At 41.1% G+C, this 25,565-nt stretch overlaps 1 protein-coding gene across 2 annotated transcripts in view; it reads right to left on the bottom strand.

Moving 5' to 3' along the window:
* Positions 1–2,814: 2,814 nt before the first annotated feature.
* The window catches only part of MINDY4 (MINDY lysine 48 deubiquitinase 4), a 71,409-nt gene continuing 48,658 nt past the window's right edge, over positions 2,815–25,565 (bottom strand). For both annotated transcript variants that reach the window (XM_064639314.1, XM_064639307.1), the window contains 4 exons: positions 23,997–24,158; positions 13,849–14,029; positions 8,758–8,830; positions 2,815–3,976 (listed from right to left, as the gene is read on the bottom strand). In XM_064639314.1, the coding sequence (XP_064495384.1) occupies positions 3,928–3,976; positions 8,758–8,830; positions 13,849–14,029; positions 23,997–24,158 (465 nt within the window). In that variant the 3' untranslated portion in view covers positions 2,815–3,927. The remainder of the gene's footprint in view (positions 3,977–8,757; positions 8,831–13,848; positions 14,030–23,996; positions 24,159–25,565) is intronic.

Here is a 25,565-nt window from a genome sequence, read left to right as displayed (position 1 = left end):
CCACAATGATGTCAGCCATCACATCCCAAAGTTTTCCCAGATTTGACCAGTGTAAGGGCAGATTTGTAGAAAAACAAGTAGCAGCAGGTTTATCAAATTAAGTGTGACTTTTGCCCACAATGATTTTTTTCACAGCTGTTTGCTGCTTCTCATTATTATTCCATTGACCTGATGAGGCCCATGAAGCATTTACAATTTAATCTCCTGGATAAATTTCCACTAGAAAATTAACTATTAAAAAATGAAGAGGAAATCTGGGCTTTTACTCTCTGACCATCCCTTTAGATGTTTTATTTGTACAGGACATTCTGTACAAGACAAAGCTAAATAAACACTTTGTACAAAGGTGGTATATATGACACCGTGCCAAAATAGTAGCTCTGTTTACATATTCATCTCCATACCCAATATGCCATGCCTGTTGTTAGTTAAGGGGTCAGTTTTCAGCACAGGGTGTAATTTTTTATGCCACAAAGACAAGAGAATGAATTGAAGGCATCGTGCAGACCAAGTGCCAATGTCACCCCTTGTCTTTTAATGCTCAATTATCCAACTGCCGCTGTTTTGGTTGTTTCAGGAAGTCACATTATTTGGGCAAAGAAAAAAAGAAAAAAGAGAAACAATGAAGAGGAAAATATAATTAAAAAAAAAATCTAGATGCAGGCTGCTGGAACAGGATATGTTTCTACACAGATCCGTGCAAAGGTTTTTGTATTGCCATATAACATTTTGCATTGCTTTGCCTGACTCAAAAAGCCCCTTAAGATCTAAAGGGAAATAATTTCTGGTGCTTTATATTGAACAAAAACATGCAAGTCTTCTTCTTGAAGCAGACAGTGATCAGGTAATGCTCTGGTATTATTTTTTGAGAATATTTAGATATAAATTAATGTTCTGGTTGGGGATTTCTTCCATATGGAAACACGTCCTAGAAAATCTGAAGAGCTGTTCCTTTGCCTGGTAAGGACACTGGGGAAGGAAGATCCTGCCTTTAGGTTCCAGGAGCAAGGATGGTGGAAGGAGCTTAGAAATGCTGAGGTTCTCAATGTTCCAGCTCAGTGGATTTACCCCACACAGGTGGTAAGTGAGGGTTTGGGGAGTTGTCCAGCTGCTTTATTTCTGCCTTTGTGAGTGAGGGAACAGCTGAATCTGGAGTTCCTAAGAGATGGTAGGTGGACAGTGGACTTTTCAGACCAAATATACAAGGACACAATGACTGATAACAGGTGAGAAAGATCTGTTTGAACAGTTTTCACAAAAATATTCCCCAGAAGCAGTGATGAAGAAGCCACAAAGTTGTTTGGGGGCTGTTTTAGAAAAAGGGTCAGAGTTCAGGGCCTCTCCTCATCTTCATTTATCCTCCAAGATAATCTATAAATTTATTTCCAAGCCCTATTCACTAATCTACCCTCTTTCTTACACCCTGAAAACCCTTATATCTTCACGGATAAAATCCATTGGAGGAATCCCCTTGGGCTCCCTTTATACTCACCAACCTACAGTCTGGCACACAGTTCTCATCCTAAAGCAAAGATAAATCACACCCTGATATCTCCCCTCCTCTGACCAGAACAGAACAGATCCTCTGCACACATCTGCACTGCAAACATCCACATTTCAGTCAGATAAAATCTGGCCTGTCACAAAACAGTTCTCCCCCCTTCCCCAGACGAAGACTTATCTGTGCTGCTCTGCTATCAGGGAGTGGAAGGTTATCTCCAAACTGACACACTTTAAAGCAGTGCTTTAAAATAAATGGTGCAGGTTTACTACACTGGAAAATCCAGAAAGGAATTTTCTTGGTCCCAAAAATCTTCCAGCATTTGTCATCTCTACAGTATTTTCTGTCCAAATGCATTCTGCAAAAAAAAAAAAAAATCTTGCTTTACATTATAGATGTAAAATCTCCCTGTGAGGTAGCTGGGAAAATTAAAGTATATTTGATTCATGAAACAAAGTGTGGGCTTTAGAACACAGAAATGTTGAGAGGGGAAAAAGGCTTTGGAAGAGGGATCTTTGGCTGTTTGGGATCTCCCACTCCCAGAAACACTGAAGCTCACAGTGAGGCCAGTATCTTAAAGGCATTATTGAATCTCCCTGCAGCTGACAGTGCAAACACAAAAATAAAAGGGTTTGCCAACATCCCTGTAGGAGAGTCAGGAATGAGCTTGGAGGTGATGCTGCTGATGCCTCAGGGGCTGGATGGGGGATCTGCATCTCACAAAGTTTGTCTGCTGCTCTAAACCAAACACATTATATTACAGTGAATTAAATAAAATTAAAATTGCTGAAACTCTGAGATGCTTTACTGCATAGAATGGCTTTAAACTGACAATGGGCAGGTTTAGATCAGATATTTGGAAGAAATTCTTCCCTGTGTGGGTGCTGAGGCAACAGAAGCTGTGGCTTCCCCATCCCTGGAAGTGTCCAAGGCCAGGTTGGACGGGGCTTGGAGTAACTTGGGCCAGTGGAAGGTGTCCCTGCCCATGGCAGGGGTTGGAACTGGATGACCTTTAAGGTCCCTTCTAACCTAAACCATTCCATGATTCTATGATATAGATATTTGATGTGAATGGGAAGCTAAGGGGGAGACAGATGCTCATCCAAAGACTACCTAAACCTTTCTGGTACTTTGTTATGGCTCATATTCAAGTTGGTTTTCAAATCTAATTTCCCAAGATCTTTATTTGCAGAGTCCTTTCAGTTTCTCCACACTACCAACAGTAGGACACTGAATTTTTGCTGGAAATTGATTTTCCATGAGTTTATCAGGACTCAGAGGAGTTTGCATACCAACTAGGAAGATCAACATCAGAAAGTAAAAGTTCTTTATTAAACTCTCATGAAATATTCACTCAAGAGAGAGGAATAATTCTAGAAAGACCATTTATCTGCCTTTTTTCCAAGGTATTTTTTTCCAATCTTCAGTACAGTAACTTGTTCCAATTTTGGTCAAGTGCTGCTAAAACATGTCACTTACAGAATTAATTTCAGAATACAAACTCCTGCTTCAGTACCTCATTATATGTCTCCACGGTACCTCATTCCAGTACATGCACTTTATTTAATCATGAAAACTGGTATCTATCACAGATAGGCACCATTTAAATTTCAAACCTAACAACTCTTATGGTTTATTTGTAATTCTGAAGGAGCAAACCACAGATCTAATCTGTAACCTGGGAGTATAAGTAACAGTATAAATGTAAAGATACTGATACAGCTGCCTCTTATCCAGGAAGAAAAATGAGCTATATCAGCACGAGGCACTGTTACACACCAACTGCACCCAGTAGCAAGAATGTACTAGTGCTATTATCTTGGTAACACAAAACCACAATTCTTACTGCAAATTTATGACACAACAAGAACTTTGTATAGGCCAGGCTTTATCTGAAAAGCCCTTACGGTCACCAATCTATTTAGTGCTTATAATAGCAGGTAAGGAAGTGAATATATTTTTCTGGGATGATATTTTATACTGGCACTGGAGTTTTGCTGGAGAAGAACAAGGCAGTACAGAGAAGGCAAGCCCAGAGAGAGAAATCTGGGTTCAGCATCTTTCATCAGATGCTTTCAAACAATTGCAGGATACAGAGTGGATCCAGAAAGAGACCTCAAGGGGACGTTGACGACTTCACTGCTTCATCTGTAACCTCAGTCTGGTGGTGGGAACTCAGCCTGCCCTCAGAAGTTTTATGCTGAAGGCAGTGACAAGGGATTTACGTAAGTGTTGTTTATATTTTACGCAAAATATCTGAAGCACAAGGTGATTGAGGTGAAACTCCTCCAGCCTGTAAACCATGTCATTCTTCCTCAACAGACACTGCACAACTCTTGTCCTATTTCCTTTATTGGTGGGAATAGGAATGTGCTAATTCAGTCATTTCCTTTTTGTCCTGGCAAATAAAGTGCAGGTCAGGTCAGTCACAAGATTGGTTCCGTGCCATTCCAGTCGATGACAGCTCCTTGCCACCTAGAAATGAGAGCAACCATTTGACATCCATCAGTTAATCAGGTTCTTGGAGAGGCAAACCCACATCCCTCAACCACCCAGCAAACCTCAGAGGGATTGGGATGGACTTATCTGGGATAACTAACCACATCTCAAAGGGAAAGAACAGAAGTGAGGTGGTCGTACCCCCTCATTTTAGGTGCCCAGGGCTGGAGGTGTCTCCTCACCCTTTCCTCCAGTCCCTCCTTGGCAACAGAGAGTCCTCAGCAGCAGCTGGTTCAGAAGAAGGACCTTCATGTTGCAAAGACCACAGGGAATACCCAAGAAGGGTACAAGAATTAACCCTATACAACCAGAATTCTCAGTCTCAGCTGTTAGCAGGCAATTTGCACCCTCCTCTTCAGCAGGGCTCTGATCAGGAACTCTCTGACTCTGAGACTCTGCGCCCAGACCACTTCATTTATCTTTGCTCCTCACCTTGGTTCCTTCAAAGCATTCAATGCCTCATTTTAATGGTGATGTTTTGCTTTTCCTATGCTGAGGTTTTGCCTCTCTCTGCCCTTATTCCCTCTTCAGAGTAACACTGAAGTTGCACACTGAGAACAGCGTTTCCAGGTGAGTCCACACGAACACGCACAAAACCATTCCATGTTTTAATTGCTTGCCCTGCATTGGCTGCCAAAGCTCAGCTTGGCTTCAGGAATGTGACAATGTTAAGGAAGTATCAACCCTAAATTTGCCACAAAATGTGTCTTCAGATCACAGCAGAAGACAAAGATCTGAACCAAGACTCGGTCAAGGCAGGACGATGCTCTCCAGTCACACTGCATTGAGTCAACTGCCTGCACAGCCAGAGCCCCTCATGGCACAAATCCACCCTTGTCTGGGGCAGTTCTCATTTGCAAGGTCATGGCCCACATTTTCTGGGAACGAAACTCTTACATTCCCAGTGTTGAGTGTTTATATCTGTTTTGAAAATCTTTCTAGGGAGCGTGTTCACAGCAGTGAGACACTGGGGAGGGGGTGGAGGCCACGGTGAGTTGCCAGAGTGCCACATTCCTCCTGTCACTGAGGAAAGGATGTGTCAGCAAGGGTATGGCAGCTCAGGCCTTTTGCTGAGCAAGTCAATTAAGTGTAAAACAAAACCAAAAGCTGAATCCATGCAGCATTCAGAGCAATGTCTCAAAGGAAGTGACCATCTGAGGGCTGTTGTGAAATTTTTCCTTCTGCGTTTTTCACTTTGCTGAGAAAATAAAAATTAGAAAAAGAAAAATTGCAGAAAGACTGTTTCCCATCCCAGGACTTAGCAGGAATACACAGCAGAGATGTCTCACATCTTAAGCTAAGAGCAGAATATGTTCTAGCTGAGGATATTTGACCTGGCACTTGCCAGTGGTGAGAGCTCTTCAGGGTATCACCCCCAAAATGACCCAATGCAAGTAGAAAATACAATTGTCACCTTCTGCCCCCATTGGATTTTTCAGGTCATAACACAAATCATCCCTAATCTTTGTGTACAATCTTTCCAAAGTGCAACCTTCTACCTCACCAGAGTGATTAAAGCTTTGAGAGGGATCCACAGAGACCCCAGAGAGGCCAAAAGAGTGAAACCTGCTCTGAGACTACACTGTACTCTGGAAATACTCATGTGACACTATTTTTGCTGCTGTTAAAGATGTTGTTAATCACTCTTTAGTGAGGAACTGGCCTTTTTTAAAGCAGGCTTTCCATAAAGAATTTAAACAGAAAATTATATTTTGAATCAGGGCTGAAGGCAACTTACAGAACAAGCCTTATCTCCTGGGTTTATTTTCAAACCATTTTTTAGACTGAAAAGCAGCCTTTGGCCGTTTGCTCCCATCGACATGGGTACAAAACCTCTTTCCCCTGTTGAATGTGCACAAGAAGAGGTGTCAAACAGTGGGGATCTCACTCACAGGTGCTAAACAAGTCTTTTATTCATAGACAGAAACAAAACTGCCCAGACAATGCAGGGGGATCACTTCCCCAAACTATCCTGCCACGAAGTAATTCCAATACAAGGCATTTTCTAGCTGCTGATTCAATTATAATTTATCAGATTAGCAAAACTAAAACTACATTTGACCCATGTGGTTCAATTACAACCTCACCCAGGGGTCATGGAGTTAACGGGAACTGAGGAGGAACTGGTTCAGGCCCTGAACAATGCTCAGTCTGGAATAACATTCAGTGAGTATCTCCTGGACTAATAATTTGGTATTGTTTCAGAGCACATCAGTTCTCCTCTTCTCCATTAAATTCCCAATGGTTGTCTCACTGCAAAGCCAAACAGATGCACTGAGGCATCACACAGCCCCACCAGCACAGACTGATGGTAGAGGGTTAACAAAATATACCTCTGAATTCAGATTGCAATATCAGATCCCAGTTTTATTCCCCTCAGGCAGAGCTAACAGATGTTATTTCCTCCTGTGCAGAGGGATGCCGAGGATCAGGGCTGTGATATAAGAGAGTTCTTCAGGGAAGAGCAGGATAAAATGTCTGCACGGCATCTCCAAAACAACCCAGGGATGCACATTCCAGACATCCCTTGCTCAGAATCTGACTGCTCCCACAGATGTCTGGGGCTGAGAGCCACAATAAAAGCACTTCTGCTTGTCCTGAACCTTTTTTGGGGAGCCTGCATGTTATAGTAATACCTGTTGGTGACTGGTCACTCCAGCCACCTTTTTTTGCTTTAAACTCAAACCTCACTCTTCTGACATTTTATAGACTGGAAACATGAGCCTCCTCCTCCTCCTACAGAAGCAAAACAACCTTTCTCTCCTGATAATAATAATAATAATAAAACTCTAAATAATAAACCAGAAACAGTCTATATTACATATGCACTTTCCCCTTTGGGAGAGGACAAGAGAACAAATAGCAGACAGATGTTGGGCAGAGAACTCAGTGTGTTACAGGACGGTGCTGCTCACGTATTGAGGTAAACAATGGGAATGTCATGGATTAAAACAGAACTGAGGCATGTGAATGAAAGGAAAATAACCCCAAACAACAGTAAAACCAATTAATAACAGTTAATCTTCTCAGTTCTGATTGTGCAGACTGCGAAACTCTCCACTCTGCCTGAGAAATTATCCTACATTTTTTGACGAGAAAAGTTTGATAAGGACCTTCATCATGAATACTTCATCAAAATTAGTAACAGCTCCTTGCTGGCTTTACTAAAAATTAGTTTAGGAGTGATTTCCACGGTTTTACGATAGAAAACATTCCTTTTTTTTATCTCTCAATCTGTTAAAACATTGGTTAGTTGGGTTTTTTTTTACTTTTCCTTATATGCTGTTTCGTAGTTGGAAGAGAAAGTTCTTAAAACAAAAGGGAAAAATTTAACATGAAAAACCTTTTGCAGCAAGGCCACACTTAACTAAACAGGCCCAAAGCAAATGGAGAGCACTGAAAACAAGGAGCCAGAATGATCAGGTTAAATCAGACAGTCCTGAGAATGGTACAAACAAAATAAACTGGCACTGGAATTTGCTGCTAATTTACTTCTCCAGCAGATTAAAGCAGGGAGCTTAAAATAAACAAACACCAGCATTACAAACACTGTATAACTTTGATACAACGCCAGGAATGGAAGATATTCCGAGAGCAACTTTAAGTAGTTGCATGCATTATTCCCCCTGTGGGGGGTTCTGAGGTTACACATTATTTATTCTAGTTTGGAGTCATGCTTATGTGTTACTGGAAGAGAGGAATCAATAAAATCTGTATGTGCAGGGAGCCTGAGCTGATGTCACTGCTGTCACCTTTCAGGATGCCTCTTCTGCCTTCTTGTAGCTTTACAATGGCAGTCATTCATCAACACACTGTTTGGCAGGTCTTGACCTTATTTATTTATTTTTTGATGGTTTTTTTTTACAGAACAAAATATGGCAAAGAGAGGAGGGAAATTGCAAGAGAAATCTGAAGCTTGGCTTGCTGATTTAACAAATGTCACGGTCTTTGACAATGAGGCTTTTACTTCTTGCTCCAGAGACATCCAGACAGTAACTTTCCAAGCCATGCTGGAGCTGATATAAAGCTGATTTTTCTACCCAGTTAAATTTCTCCATTTTCTTTCTTTCATGTCTCACTAAGCTGAAAATGTTCCCATTAACTTCAGTATGACTTGGATAAGTTGCTTAAAAGCCCATAGTTTAATATCATATAAACCTCAAAATGGCCATGAGAATCCTAACAGGACAGGAACTAGCCTTGTCTTTAGGGAGAGAATATGAGCTAAGAGCTGTCATGAATGACTGCACAAAACACAGTGTTTTGTGGTCTTGACAAAGTCTTTGCTGCCCACAGACAGCTGGGGAAAACTGAGACTGTTGAGCAAAGGGCTTCAGGCCTAGAAAATGATACCCAAGTCCCCCAGTGCAACTACACTTTTCAGAAATAAACTGTCTCCTTTTCTCCTTATACCTCTGCAATAGGGAGTAACCACTTTTGGGAATCTAAATTTACATCTCTTGAAACCCAGTTGTGCTCTCAAACCAAATCTGGCTCAGTCAGTTCTTGGTGACGTCAAGAAAGCTCCTCTAGGAATGAAGTGAACACCTTTGCCAGGTCAATGTTAGCTACAATAACACACAATTAAATGTGTCATTATTGTCACAGCCTGGCCTGTTCAGATCCTTTCTGATTTTTAAGCAGTAATTTTTATCAAGTTTACTTGCACCAATATTTTCACTATGCTCCAGCCCTACGTACATTCTTTATATCAGTGACTGAGTATTTTCTGCATGAAAACCTGTCATTTCACTTACTTTGTCCTAATACAATGCTCAAGTGGAGGAGTGAGATCATTTTCTTTATCTTCAGTGCACACCTGAGTTGTATCTGCAGAGACAAAACAAACATGTGTCAGTGGCTGGAATCACTTCTATCCATACAGGATCCCACAATGGCTTATAGGAACTCCACACACGGAAGTGATGGATTATCACTCACACTGCACATCTCCCAGCCCACTTTGGACTGAAATACCCTGGAGGGTGAGCAATGCTGTCACTTGAATACCATCTCCTGCCCTCATTCACACAATCTGGATGGATGCCCCATCCCTGGAAGTATCCAAGGCCGGGTTGGATGGGGCTTGGTGCAGCCTCATCTAGTGGAAGGTGTCTCTACCCATGGCAGGGGGTTTGGAATGAGATGATCTTTAAGATTCCTTCCAAACCAAACCATTTTATGACTCTATGACCTAAAAAGAGTGGCCACAGACAGGGCTGGGAATACTCAGAGCAGATACAAAAATTACGGCTCATGGGAAATACATTTTTTTGGGAAATACATTTAAATACATTATTGTGCCCAGTATTAGTTGTTCTGGGCCAGAAGCTTGCCCAGAATTGTGCTGGCTACTGAACAGTCAGGATGATCATGGGACAGTGTTCAGACTCACTGAACCATAGAAATATTAAGGTTGGAAGAGACCTCTCAGATCCCTGGGTCCAACCATCAAGCCAGCACTGACACACCCACCACTAAACCACGTGCCCTGACCCAGGATAGTTCACTAATACAGAGATGGTTTCAAGGAAAACCACAGATCACAAAATGAGGGCTGTCATGAGGCTTTTATTTCACAACTCATGTCATAATTACTGAGCAAGTAATTGCTGTTACTCAAATACTAAGAATGGTGGTAGTAAAACACTGGAACAGCAAACCCCAAGTCCAGCCCAAACTGGTTTAAGACTCTTTTACCCTGGAAAAGAAGATTGTCCCTTGACTACTTAGCAAGCAATGCACAGAGGGGAGAAGAGGAGGCTGTGTTGGATTATCAGAGAGCTGCCCCAGGCTGTGAGCATTCCTTTGGGACAGAGAGGAATCCCACTGTTCCAGGGAAAACAGAGAGGTCACTGTCTCAGACAGGGGATCTGTCAACAGTGAAAGTAGTCCCTGAACTTCCCAGGGACAAAACATCCTGCAACCAGCTTGGATGTCAGTCTGCTCAGCTGTTTCCTGTTTTGGAGTAAAACATTTAAACTGCAGCAGGTTATTTTTTTTTTTTCTCTTTCTTCTTCTCTGTCTGTCATCCAGCCAATGGATTGGTTGCAAGCAATGAGTGATGCCAAGACAGGGTGTATGATTTGGGTCTGCTTCAGTGAGACTGCTGCAGACAGGATGGGAGGGAATTGTTCTTACATTCCCAGCTGCCAGTCTCAGATAGATCTGGCTTTCTCATGTCATAGAGAGAACCTAGCTCTCCCCTGTGTGTTGATCTGATCAGTATAAATACATGCAGAGAACTCTGAATGACTGTAAGGGCTGGAGTAGGAAATGGACAATATTTAGAAGTGCATAAAGTGCTGGCAGTTTTTTCCGAGATCTTCAGGAATTTTGAGGTACACAGGAATCTCTTAATTTTAAAAGAGTTCTCTTTTATCCTAATATTGAAGAGTTTATAACATAGAATCATAGAATCATTGAGGATGGAACCTTTAAGATCATCAAGTCCAGCTGTCAATCCAGCACCACCACCTTGTTCAATACTAAGCCATGTCCTCAAGTGCCACCACGGTTTTTGAAATCTTCCAGGAATGGTGATTCCACCCCTTCCCTGGGCAGCCTGTTCCGATGCTTGACAACCCTTTCTGTGAAGAAATTTTTTCCCAATATCCAATCTAAACCTCCCCTGGAACAATTTGAGGCCATTTCCTCTTGTCCTATGGCTTGTTAACCGGGAGAAGAAACCAACTCCACCTGCTACAACCTCCTGTCAGGGAGTTGTACAGACTCAAAAGTTCTCCCCTGACCCTCCTTTTCTCCAGGCTGAGCCCCCCCAGCTCCTCAGCTGCTCCTGGTGCTCCAGACCCTTCACCAGCTCCATTCCCTTCTCTGGACAGGGTCCATTAGAGGTCTCCAACAGTATTTGGACACCTCTAGGAATTCCTGATACTGATGTTCTGGATGTTCTCATAGTGAGAAGCAACAGCCACTGTCCTGACCATAGCACAGGTAGCAGGACAGGGACATGGCATGGCTGCCTTTCCAAGTCACTGCCCACTGGATGAATGCTGGCATTTTCAGCTTTGAATTCTTCCAACCAAGAGGTCTGAATGGAGATTTTTCACACAAAGGGATAGGAAAGAAAAATATCACTAAAGGTGTATCTTACAGGAACACTTAGAGACGTTAATTAACTAACAAACTGTGTGTTAAAGTGTTTCATACAACTCATTGAGAGCAAGTAATATTGAAGCAACACTCTTCCATGGATCCCTTTCCATGGGATCTGGAAAGGGGCTGAGGATGGTGTCTGTGACTCTGGAAGAATCTTCTGAGGAATTTAGTTATATTATTCTTAGCAATTATCCAGCTGCTGTTTGAAAACACCTTGAAAAGGATCCTGAGTTGAAGGTATGAACCAAGGAGACATAAGAGAGATTTTTTTAAAACAGATTGTACAAAAATTCCCTATATCTTCACTTGGAGAGAACATATTATAAATGTTAACACAAGTAGGCATCAACTGTATTAGAAAAGAGCAGCAGTATCTCTCTGGGCAGTACAGCACACCTTTTCATATAATATATATAACAAAAGTCCCAGAACCTCCACACTGTCCCCAAACAGCTGACATAAGAAGGTGAGCAAAATGCAGAGAGTTATTAATTCAGATACAGTGGCTTCTTTTCCTTCTCTGCTTATTAGAAATTTCTATCCCAATTGAAAGGATCAAAGAACCTTCATCCCTTTAGGATTGTTGAATTCATTAGCAGGTGTTTTATACTAGCAGGAATTTTATATCTAGTGGAAGGAGTCCCTGCCCATGGCAGGGGGGGTTGGAACTAGATGATCTTTAAAATCCTCTCTCACCCAAAGCATTCTATGATTTCTTGTCTATATTTTGGCAAATAGTTATGGGGATGAGAAGCAAGACAAATTCTCAACATAAAGAGGCAATTGCTATTACTCTCAAAATTCCACTCTTTCACTCTATCTGTTCTACCTTTCTTGCCCAGTGTAATGTCTTCGAGATTTCCTAAAATGTGACCTTGATTTTAATCTCCCTAATTACAGTCAAGATTCTCATTTTAAGGAATTTACCCTCCTGCTTTGTGAAAAGCAAACAGCTTTGCTGACAAGCACCAGTGAGATGTGGGTGGGGCAGCACCTTGCACCTCATGCTGTATCTCCAGGTAACACTGCTTAACCATCATCTCCTGGTGGCGTTTCCACATGGGAAATACCAGTAATATTCAGCATTTTGATATTTCCATCTGGTCCTGTGTGCATGGTTGAGATGCAGGACCAGTGCTACCTTTTGGATGTAAAGTAATTTCAGTTTTCTCCAGACCTAGCAGAGGATTATTGTACAGTCAGAGCTAGGACAGGGCTTCCCTGGAATGATGAAAATATTTGCATTTTACTGCCTTTTGCAGAATGTCACAGATAACAGGGGATTTACTGGGACACATCCCTGGAAGAGGCCACAGCCACAACAAAGAGATTTCTATCTCTCCATGCACGTTTAGGCTCTGAGGAGAAATACAGAGCTATGCCACAACAGGTTGAACAGTAAAGAGAAAAATTTATGCATGCTCTGAGCAATTCCTCATCCAGGGATCTTAGAGCACCTGGCAGCTCTGGATTTTGGAAACACTCCTGATTTATTAATGATGGAAAGACAGATAAGGGCTCCTGGTTTGGGCCATATGTTACATGGTGCAACACAACAGAAAAAAACGTGTTTCTAGTCCTGCCCTGAACTTTCCACGTCATTTTTATCTGGGAGAGACCATGTGGGAACCAGCTGGCAACTGAAGTCCTGTAAAAGTTTAAGCATTTTTTCAGATAATATATAATCTGACCCCTACAATAGAATGACAGGGATTTTAATTAAAATAAGAGGATAAATAACAGGCAGAATGATGATTGAATTCACTCTCAAATCTTGTGAGATGCTGAAGCCCCCAGCACTGCATGAACAGCTTTGCCACACGGACTCAAGTAGAACAGAAAACACCCAAATATAACCCATTCTGTCCAAGAACATGGATATTGGTGCAAATAAGGAACAGAGACAACTTATTTTTAAGGAGCAGGCTACAACAGAGTGGCTCCTCAAGACTGAGAAGGAATTTGATTATCAAAGAATCACAGATTAGATTGTATAAATATATCGAGGGAAAGAAAACAGAAGATAAGTAAGATATTATTAGCAAATAAAAATGTAGTCGTCAAGAATGTCTTGATATGGCAGTAAGTAGGTGCTTTCTAAGGATCAGGATACTTATCCAAATGCCTTCCAGTTGGACAAGTGTGTAGTTACTGTAAAAGCAGCTGGATAATTTGGCATGGTTTCCTGAAAGGAGTGTAAAAAGCTGGAAGATCTTTTGCAGGCTTGTGTTTGCAGGTACGTTTACAGGCAGGAAAGAGATTTTTTTTTTAGCAGATCAAGGATTTCATGCTTCCACACCCTCCCTGCTCATTTTCCTACTGTTGTGGAGGGTTGAGGAACAGGAGACCTGCATTTCCTGCCTGTAGAAATGATGTGGGGTGATGTGAAGGAGAATGGGAGTAGTTAAATATGGTTTAAATACTGCCCTGGGAGTATGAATAGGCCAGATCACAACCTGATCCTCGGAAATCAGTGCCACTGAATGCTTTACTAGTGTGTATAAAGTGGCATATACTCACTTTTAACCCTTTCAGCAGCTGATCCTCAAAATTTCCTTGCGAAACCCAATTTCCAATTAACCACCAATGCTAATTATGGAAATTAGGAAACAGGCACGCAGTATTTCATGCCTGTGACCGTCACTGTTTGTATTATTGGATTCTTCTTTCTGTGGTGATGCTGCTGCCACCCCCAGAGCTGAGATGCAGAGTGACTGAGCTGCACATACCGACTGTCAACCGGATCTCCTCGTCCTGGTTGGCCAAGCCATCGTAGTAGTAAAGGTCAAACCTCCTTCCCGTTTTCCAGTCACTGAGTAAATCCTTTTCCAAGCAGAAAAGGACACTGAAGTGGCTCTCACTGCATACCAACCAAATTGGGTACTTGGGGGTCTTCAAGTAGCAACCAACCTAAAAGATATAAAACATTAGAATGTCACGAGCGGCAGGGGGAGAAACAATTCATTGTGGAAAACATGGAATTCATGAGATCACTTATTTATTGCAGTCTACAGACTTTAATGAAGGCTCATTACAGAGTCTTGATGAGGACACCTTCAGTAAATCAGGGAAGATATAAAGCAAATACTTGGCTTTCAGTTATAGGCAGGTAATGACATCCAGCTGTAGTGCCCTGACAGCAAAAAGATCATATCCCACATGATCAGAACCAAAAGGAACCCTGTCCTCTGCAATAGCTGTAAAACCACAGTGAGTTTAGGCCAGGAATGCAACATGAGACCAATGGGAGACTCTGCTCTCATGCAAGAGTAGCTGGAAGCCAGGCAAGAGACTAATAGGATCTCAGATAACATGAGAATCCCTGTGTGGGCAACTCAGCTGAACCCAAAATCCCTTCTTGAATTAAGAGTATAATACATTCCCTTCACTTTACCATCTTCTTTTAGCTTCACAGTCCAGATATATAAATGATTTTCAGCTATTAGAAGAAACCAACAAGAGAAGCACTTGTTTTGCTTCATTATTCTTAAAAATGAAATACTGTCACCTGAAAAACCAAAATGATTTCTTTAACAAAAGCCTTTACAAAGCTTTTGCCCTCCTTCTGAAAGTTGGTAGTATATTTATAAATATTCTGAATATTCTGTATGAAATTACATGTAAATGATTTTCATGCTCATTCACAGATGTTTTAAACTCAAATGCTCAAGAGATTTAATCTCTAATCAGTGAGGGAAGGGGATACAACATCACTGCAGTAGGCAAGCCAACCCTGAGGACTGCAATCCTGGTGGGAACATTTGCACATTTCCTGGGAGCACAGAGGGCTCAGGAATGTATCTGAAACACCTGGACACCAACACACACAGTCTGGGAAACAAACAGGATGAACTGGAAGCGTTGGTCACCTCCCAGAGCTACGGCATCACTGGTGTTGGGTTTGAAACTCAATATATGCTGATTTAAAATGAGTCATGGAATTTCCTGCATCCTCTGAGGTCAGTGAGTATCTTATAGGATTTTCTTCACCTCACACTAATGTGTTTTGAGACAGATACCATCAATAACTATCATTACAAACCTGCAGTATCAATTAAGGATATTAGCTCCATCAGAGTAAATAAGAGAGCAAAATTAATCATTAGATTGCTCAGTGGAGCAAAGAAACTTTATTTCTTCCAGCTAGGATTTTAATATTCAGCTACAACAGGTATTTATTATCAGCTCTATTCCCACCATTGAAATCTGTATTCTAAGGTTCCAAATAATACTGGGTTTTTTTCCCCCCACTGAATTGTTGGGGTTTGTATCTTTGATAAATTGCTCAGGGAAACTCAAATCTGAAATTAAACATTTTGCTTGCAGTGGAATGCTGCTGGAAACTGGGGGGCTTTCAACAGAAAAATTCTTATACATGTTTTGTAGACACAGATTTGTGGATATTCTACAGTGCAGCCCTCAGTCCTTCACCTTGGGCACAGGTACAAACATCATCTAATATGCTGCCAAAAGGCAGAAGTCAACATATATTCTGTTGTAATTAAAACCCTAAACAGCACCCTAAGTGATAAAGAGTGTGTGTTTTTGTCATCATTGATATTTAGACTTTATATCTGAAGAGTTACAGGAGTGCAAATCCAACTGCTTCCCTCATGAGAATTTTTCTCATGTTAGACAACAAGTCTCCAGCTAATTAAGTAACTGTTCTCTGACTCATTACTTCGCTAAAAATCTATTTAAAACAGCCTTTTATGCAACAGTTTTGCTTTTTATGTGAATTCTTGGCTTAAAAGTAAAGACATTTTTTTCCAAGCTTACAATAATACTGCTAACAGGAGTCATCAAGAAGGGAAATACGCGGATGCAACAAAAGATGGCAAATTAGAGGGACACGGATGAAAAGATTCAGTCTCACAAAGATGCATATTTTAATATGCAGATAAGCCAAAGCCAAAAAGAACAGCCAGTCTTCTCCTACATACGTCTGCAAAAGTGACTTCCCAGCTCCATCAAACAACATTTGACAAAATAAGATTAGAGAGATACAGAACTTTCAAAGCCACATCCACTGCAGTTCTCACTCCCACGAAGTCAGGACAAACTGTGCAGATGATCAAGGGCTGTAGGAACATTCTCCAAACACGCATAGTTTTCAATTCCAATCCTTGCAGAGAGCAGTGAGGGCATGAACTTTGAGACAATAAAGAGTCTAAAACTGTAGCTCAAATCCTCCTCTCCCATAAGAAGGGAGGAGTCTTCGTTTGGGTTACATCACCTGCATTACCTGAGGGTCAGCTGCTGTCTTTTAACATCAAGCTGCAAAACATGTCTAGATTTTTTCTACAATATTAACATGGAACCTTGTTACTGACAAAGTAAGGACAGTCATTGTGAGGATTCCTTTGGCTGCTTCTTCAACCATCAGTTTTTGAGTGGACTGGAATGACAGAATTGTGGAAGCATTTAGGTTGGAAAAGACCACCAGGATCATTGAGTCCAACCTTCAACTGAACACAACCTTGTCAACTAAACCACAGAACTAAGTGCCATGTCCAGTTGTTTCTTGGACACCTCTGGTGATGGTGACTCCACCACCTTCCTGGGCAGCCCCTTCCAATGCTTAACTACCCCTTTCAGTGAAGAAATTCCTCCTGATGTCCAACCTGAATCTGTCCTGGCACAGCTTGAGGCCGTTTCCTCTTGGCCTGTCATTGGTTGCCTGGGAGCAGAGGACGACTTCCACTTCACTACAACCTCCTTTCAGGGAGTCCTAGAGAGTGATAAGGTCTCCCCTGAGCCTCCTTTTCTCCAGGCTAAATAATCCCAGCTCCCTCAGCTACTCCTCATCAGACTTACTCTCTAGACCCTTCATACACAGAAGTACACCCTCATTCAACTATATTTATAAATATTCTGAATATTCTGCATGAAATTACACGTAAATGATTTTCATGCTCATTCATAGAAATTTTAAACTCGAATACTCAGGAGATTTAATCTCTAATCAGTGAGGGAAGGGGATACCAACAGCACTGCTGAGGGGTGAGTTCTTCCTCACTTGCCTGGCAGAGTTGTTTGGTGATCCTGGAATACAACAGGACCCTGAAGCAGGACAGGGAAGAACAAGCAGGAACACCCAGTGTTCTGACTCCTCAGGAAACCCATGAAGCTCAGTCAGAGTGTGTGTGCCATCCAGCAAGTGCCTGACAGAGAACTGGGCCCTCCTTTCCAGTGTGTTCCCTATGCCTGTAATGCTGGCTCTGGCTTCCAAAGGCAAATCAGGGATGTGTGACTTCCATCTATTCCATGAAACATTATTTGTTAAGGGCTCAATGGCTGTATTCCTATTGCTATTCAAACATTTGTTTTCAGACAGGCTCATTAATCTTCTTCAGGCAAAAAACAAGTAAGGGGGGGGAATGAATTAGGTGTCCTTTCATGCTGCATGTTTTCAATTCCTACAGAGACTTCACTAACCCTAATCCTCTCCTCCCTTAAAATCCCTTAAGAATGCTCATAAATTTCAGGGACACCAATCTGATCTTTGGAAAATGTCAATTTTTCAAAAGCAGGCACCTTCAAAGGGCTCATTTTCAACACTAAGGGCCGTCTTTTTCCATGTCTGATTTTCGTGTGTGTTCTCACAGTGGCAAAATTAAATCTACATACAAAAATATTAAATGTACACACAAATATTTATCACTGGAGAGTTATTCCAACATCTCTACCAGAATGAGTGGATGGTACTTCACCATTCAGCTTTCATTTGCTCATTGAACAAGGCTGCCTTTTGCCATGTGAATTCTAAGAGAAACAAACGAGAATATGACATCAAAACCAAGGGGGATCACTGGATATGACTGATGTGATGGCATTTTTCACCAGAAGTTTTATCACTTAATGTAATTTCCCCTCCTTGGTTGTTGGACTTTACTTTTTATTTTCTAATTAAAATTACAGTCATTCTGTTTGTTATATTCAGAATGTCCATTTGCCTGAATACAACTGTTATAGATCCTTATTTTCTAAACTAATCATAGACTGTAGTGATTCCACTGGGTGCTTGTCAAACTGAATAATTGTTGGTTGTACTAAATCCAATAGGATAGACAGACAAAAGGATAATTACACAAAGCTTTCAGAGTTACAAGGAACACCCTATTGTTTGTTCTGCCAGTGTTTTTCCCCCGCAATTGCAATGACCTTTACTGAATTAATATTAAACAATGTTCCAATGGTGTTAAGACTGAAGTGTCAGTGGTGTAAAACCAGATATCTTTGCAACAGCCCTTGAGTGAGCAGGAACCCTCAGGTCACCTACTCCACCAGCACTACTGAAACACCAGGTCAGCTACATTCCTGTTATGTTTGCAGATAGTTAAGGGACACTGTGAGGGTAAAATTACTGCCATTGATAGGTACTTGATTTCAATCAGATTAAGAAAAATAACATTAATGCTCACAATATCTGACATTCAGAGTATGTACAATGAAATGGCTATGCCAGGTCAGACAGAAATTGAAGAGTTTTTAGCCACAGAGTTATAAAGTAGTAACAAACACTACCTAGGAGCTCTAGATAAATTCTCTGCAGCTTTGGAACCTTTTTGTTGCAGAAAAGGGAATGTTTCTTATAATAAAATGGGGGGGGGGAAAGAGCAACATTAATAAAGAAGAATAGAAAGAGATGTGGGTTCAATCCTAGGACTCCCAAACCAAAGACTCCTGGAAAGCACTGGCTTATGACTAAATTTCCCTTATGCTGCCACAGTATAAAAGACAGCAGATGTGGCAAGGAAAATAGATGTCAGGGTGCCAGAGAGCCTCTGCATCTTGTCTTTACCCTTGTCCCACTCTGTTGCTCTTCTGGTATGTCCCAACAAGTGAATAAATCGTGAGGGAGATTCAGACCCTCACTCAAACTTCAGCACTTTGCCATTTCCTCGCTGCACACGAAGGAGTTTCTAGTTCACTGTGCTAGGTCACATCACTGCAATGACAAGGACGGGTCAGGATTCACTCCACTTAACTCTTCTGCATCTATTTCTAGGCCCTCTAACTTAGGCTGGCCCTTAGGCTTTGGCTGTCTGTAAAACTTAGCAAGGAAGAGATGGGTTTTGTCAGAAATTCTGACATTTCCCCTGTTCATTCATGATAAAGGGAGTTGGCTGGATCCTGACCTGAAACATTCTCAGCCTATAAAGGACCTGAAGTGAGATGGCATAAATCCACATGCAAATGCAGGTATTTATAATCTAGAGAGACATGTGGAAAATATTTGACTTATCGTTTTCTGTTTTGTCTGTTTGCAAAGCACGCAGAGCTCCTCTAAACATGTGGGTTTTGTTATTCTTATTGTCTCAAAGAAAAACTCCCCAATTCTATTTTATTTGGAAGGATGTTGAGAAGAAAGTGATGCCAATACCCAAGCCACAGGGACTGGCCTCTGGGAAAATAACTGTCCATAACTTGGGAGGACAATAGGACTTCATTAAAGAACATTTCAGTTCCAGGCTAGAAAGGGAGATGTAAAAACAGGGAATGAAGAACACTCTTTTTCAAAGGATAATGCTTTGCCAGCCTTGTTTCAGTTAAATTTGAATGTATCACATGATTTTGCCCCCAGTGTCACAAATGGCTCAGATAAATAGCAGCATCCCTTCCTGAAAGCACCTACAGGGCACAATATCCACCCCTATTCCTGAAAAATAAATGGAAAATTAAAACCGACCGTCAAGTTTCCATTTTGCACTTGCATATTTTTGTTGCTGGTTTCTCAAACGAGGTGGTTAAACCCCTCTTTCTAAACCTCCCCCTCCACAACCCCTGGCTTGAACCCAGTCCATCTGATGGATAAAAGTGATTGTTCAGGAGACATATTTCCCAGGGAAGAAGGTTATAGGAAGGATGTTCCACAGGGCAAATAAAGCAGTGAGGTGGCAGAAGACAGAGCATGTGTGCTGAATTTAATAATTCAAGTAGGTCCTGTCACAGCACAGAGTGTGCTGGTTTCATCAAAGGGACCAAAGATAATGTTTCCCATCTGCGGAATTTTAATGAATAAATTCTGTTTATTTCTGTTTCTCTTTGAAAAGAAAGAGGGAAAATGAGCATAACTTCTTTGTCAGTGTCCTCTCTTCGTTTTCAATAAAGCAAAAACTAAAAAGCAACAGTCTCCCAAAATGCTGACAGCTCAGGGAGTGCCTGGGACACTGTCAGGAATCAGAGCAGGGATAGTTTGGGAGGTCAGGTGGCAGGAGGTTTAACTACTACAGCAGGACAGGTTAAAGCAGGAGAGAATCAGTGAAAACAAAGAATCAGAGTGAAGGTTCAAAAGAGACAATTAGCCTTGAGTATTTCCATTACTTCACATATACCAGCACTTAACTAAAGTGGTTTCAAAACACTTTTCAGAAGGATGAACAAATTCATCAGCCAATACCATACTGCCTTTAGAATGAGGGATTCAGACTTGTGCTCATCCCAGTTCAGCCATGAGCTTACTGGGGGACTTACTGGGATAAGCACTTTGACCTTTATTCATCTTTTACCCCCCTCTGTAAAATGGTAATGACACTTGGCACTCTTGGAAAGCACAGATCTTTCAATAGGAAATGACACATAAATGCTATATATTATTGATATTATTGTCATTATTAATATTAATCAGCACAGTGGTATTTATTGATGGGTTATTAATGTTATTGAAGTTAGTATGTTATTAATAATAATAATGATAATAGTGGTGTCCCTTAAATTTATCACCTGTGAATGCAGATTATTTTTCCCTTTGTCACAGTAAGTCTCTTAAATGACCTGCCATAAAGATGAGGAGCATCTGTTTCCATCCGTTTCTACTTTTAACATCAGGAGAGATTTTGAAAAAAAGACTTCATCATTCCAAGTCTTTCCACTTGCAATTTTAACGTGGCATTTAGGCCAAAGGCTCTGACCCAAATGCAGGGACTTTCTCACCCAGGACTGCTATAATTGGCCCTGCCCACTCCTGTTCCTCATCCCCTTCTCTGAGGTCTTGTCCCTGCTGAGAAACCACTCAGCTTCCCTGAGACTTCACTGAACTGCTGTGTCCTGCAGCTCAGCAAAAAGGGGAAACCTCCACCAATTTTCTGCAGACTGACCAGTTTTTGGAAATGTTTCTGTTGCTTTAAGAGCTCTAAATAAATCCCAGAAAACCTAAAATCTCAATTTACGCTTCTAAGTCAAATGTGTAAGATCACGTGGAATTAATATTGCTTAAATATAGGCTTAGCACAAATAAAAAAAAAATCAAAAAATGTGTAACTTGGCTACTGAAAAGTAATAAAATTGGGCTTTTAGCTTTTTTGCATTAAAATAGGGAATCTCACTACAGAACTAAACGTTTGCACATGAAATGGATGGAATGGATCCATCTGTCATTGGGAAACAATTTGCAACAAGTAATTACACAGCAAAAAGCTCTTCTGAGCGTGGTGATATTTCAGGGCTGAGAGTGATGATCAGACATTAACAGTTCCAGACAAATTACAGGGAGCACACATTTTTCTAATCAGCAGAGATAACACATTCGGCATGATCCACTGGAAGAGATTAATGGATTGGGAACACAGTGGGATTCTCCAGGAGAAAAAGGAAGGGATCATTTTGTTTTCATTTGCTACTGTTGAAGTTTGACAGGAGGACTAATTCAGTTCACATGCCCTCATGGTATTTTCAACTCAGAAGCCATGCCAAGGGAATTGTGGATTATATACAAATACTCCACGTATTAGACAAGGGAGATAAAATGGTACAGAAATCTTTCTCCACGTGGATTTTCAGCATTCAGCCTGGAATATCTTGAATATCTCTTCCTAAATGTGTTGGCAAGTTGGAACAAGTCTAGAGCAGAGCAGTAAAAACAAGCTTTGGACAGGATGTACTGATGAAAAAGGGAGGAACTGTTACATCAGCTGCAAATGTCCAGCGGATGGGGAGGAATTGTTTAGGGGGCAGGTTGGATTAGAAGTAAAATTATAATCAGAGGAAACTAAGTGAATGAAGAGTCAGATTTAATATTAGCATATCCAAACACAAGCTGTGTAGTAGATATTAAAATCTCCAAATTCACAAGTACCTACAAATCTGTGTTTGTTACTTATATTTTAAAGTAGAGATGTATGAGAAGAAAGGTAAGATCACGGTTAGATGCCCGAAAATCAGCTAAAAAATGGCCATCTGAACAAAGAGACAGGAACTTCAGGGACACAGATTTTGAAAAGAAACCCTGCTATATGACAGGACATAAAAATATCCGGAATTATCCCCTGGGAGATTGGCTGGATCTGACCTAAAGGGAGTTTTCCAACTCCGATGTCTATGATTCACCATACAGCACACTCAGGATTTTCTTGCTACTGGAAACAAAAAATAAAACTAACCAAAAATGACAGTCCTTTTCCATGACTGGTGTCAGTTCCCAGCCTCACAGCCACACTGTAATTGGATGCTGAATCCACTTACTGAGAGGAAGAAAAGAGTCAGTTTGAAAATTCTGTTCTCAGTTCCACTCCTGCAAACTACCAGTGACATTTATTTTTCCTAAATGGCTCTAAATATTGTAACAGAAAGCAGAATCTGGCCCTTCATGCTGAAGCCACAGTGGAGACACCCCGATTTGAGGCCAAAGTCCACCAGAATGTGACTTTTGTTCTAGTCCTGAGCAGACACTGCATCTGAACTGAAATGCAGAGAACTCCCAGATGTTCTTAATAAGAACCAAGACAATTTGCAGCAGCTGCCCAGCTAGTGTAGACTCTAAAAAAAAAGGAAACTACGTCTACTGGAGTTTCTGTAACTGATTAAGAGCCACTGGCATGGAAAAACAGATCCTTGCTCATGATTCCAGCTCCCAGGCAAGAGCACAGTAGTAGAAACAGAACCCCTCTACCATATAATTTGCAGAATAAGTGGAAAATGGTGTCTGATTCCCTGGGTAACTTACTTTATTTTTAGAGGGCAGGTGGGAAAGAAATAGCTCTTACCTGCACTGACCTCACTTACCATTTTGCTACTCCCAAGTCATTTTCCTCCCAATAGAGTGGAAAAAATGCTACAGTGATGCAGAACCATTTTTTGAGGTTTTAAATGTTACATTGTTTACAGAAAAGAAAAAGAAGCGTGAACTAGACACAGAAGCTTACTTATTTTTAGCCCACTCTGTTCTGAATTCATCTGATTTGGATACACTGATATAATTTCTTGACTGAATTCAAGCCTTTTATAATATTATGAACAATGTAAATTATTGTGTTAATTAAAAACAACAAAAATTATTATTTGTAAGTAGTAGGAAAAGGTTAAAACCAGGCTTTCTTTTCAGTCATACATTTATACTGTATCAGTACAAACAATTTCTTTGGCAATCACTTTCAAATTTTTATAGAGGTGCTGACTGCAAATCCAGATGGGACTGCTACAAGTATCCTATCTGGCATCCAACACAGGCAAGAGAATTTCAAATAATATTCTTGAATCAAACACAAGACTGTCTGTTTAAGATAGAATATGTCTTTAGGAAAGATGTCCATCTCCCAGCACTGTACATGGAAAACCAGTGAAATCCTTACAGAAGTTTGCCCAGAGGTAAACTAATGGCTGTCACTTCTTTGAAATTTTTAATCTATCTTTTAATTCTCATGACGAATACAATTAAAATACTACTTTCCAAAGCATGTTAAAGGGAACAATCCCACTGCACTAACACCTATTTTAATTTCTATAATTTTTTTTTACTGCTCACATGACACCACCACCCCTCCAGCACAGAGCAGAGCAACTGAACCAAGCCCATCATTGCCTTGCTGCTTTACTCACCCCAAGCTAATTTTAAATGTAATTGTTTTCTTCTGTGCTTAAAGCCAGGGAAAGGAAATACCTGACAGACATCATAGTGCTCGAAGAGAGACAGCAAACCGATGTCACTGCGGCTGGTGATGCCTTTCAAGATCGTGATATTCCCATTCCCAGAGTCCAGCTCTATCACGTTGTTGAAAACATTGGACACAGCTTTGCCAGTCAAAAGCAGGTTCACCAATTCCTGTTCGTGACACGTTTGAAAACAAAACAAACCAAAACCAAAAACAAACGGTACTTAAACATCAGCACAAGATTCATTCAGGATTGATAGAAGTTACACGTGTACCAGAGCCTTAATTTATATCATGGCCTTTAATTTTAGGGTTAGGGTTAGGATTGCTTATGAAAAATTCTCCAGATACTTTGGGCAAAGTCTATTCCTAAAGCAAAATGAGGAAATGTTAGTGGAGTTTCCAATATTCATCTTTCCAGAGGCAAACTGCTCATAACCAATTTAGTCTTACATCCAACTCTCAACCTTCTCATATTAGGGTTGTTTTGTTTGAATTAAAATATTGTGGTGTCCCTTTTTCTCTACAATGGAACTACAGCATGAATGAGATATATCCAAAGCCTGAACAGTACTATCTGATATTTCTGTATGTGCTCAGTGATGTATTTTGAACAAGATTTGTTACATTATTTTTCTTCCTTGCTGATTATTTCTGGATGAACTCAAGCCTCATTCAGTAAGATATTCACCTATATGGACCCATATCACTAATATTCTCATATTTACCATAGGGGATTGTAGATTATTTCCTCTCCAACTGAAGTAGGGGTTTGTCAGAGGATAAATACATGTGACAGGGTGGGGGATGTGCACGTGCACATGCAAGTGTCCATAAAGTTTAAGGAACGGAGACATGGGACACATTTCTTAGTGTAACATCCCACAAGGGCCAGCTGGGATGTAACCAGAGCTAAGAGCAGACTGTGCAGCAGCAAGGAACCACCTGTGAATAAATACCATATGGCAAGAAACAGGAGGGGAAACAAGAATAAAGCTTCTAGAAGAAACAGTCCGAATTACCCTGCCCAAAGACATGAACAACTCTGTTGTAGCCAGTTTGGAACTGGTTTCAAAACTACTGCACACAATTACAGTTCTGTGTTACTCCTGAAGGACTCCCCAGAGTTTATGGGTTCTTACTGATGTTTTTAGCAGTTCTAATCCACCAGTGATGTTCCATCACCTGCTTGAGGAATCATTGCGTAACCACAGTAAAAAAGTCTTCTAAGCAACAGCACAGGAGGACATGAAGCCTGCCTTTGGCAACCAAAGTGGCAGTAGAATCATAGAATCAAAAACTTTGGAAAAGACCTCTAAGATCATCAAGTCCAGCTGTCAAGCCAGCACCACCATGGTCAGCACTAAACCACCTCCCAAGTGCCACATCCATAAGTTTTTTGAACACTTCCAGGGATGGTGACTCCACCACTTCCCCGGGCAGCTATATTCACACCACACCATTGCCCAGCTCCCAGCTTTGGGGAATCTCTGTCACAGAATTCTGTGATTTACGTGTCCCAGGCAAAGTGTTTCCAACTGGGTGGGTGCCTCTGGAGGACTCGAGCCAGTGGGAGA

Source organism: Pseudopipra pipra, chromosome 1, assembly GCF_036250125.1.
Source record: "Pseudopipra pipra isolate bDixPip1 chromosome 1, bDixPip1.hap1, whole genome shotgun sequence".
Classification (NCBI taxonomy): domain Eukaryota; kingdom Metazoa; phylum Chordata; class Aves; order Passeriformes; family Pipridae; genus Pseudopipra; species Pseudopipra pipra.
This window is presented reverse-complemented; position numbering and strand designations above follow the sequence as displayed.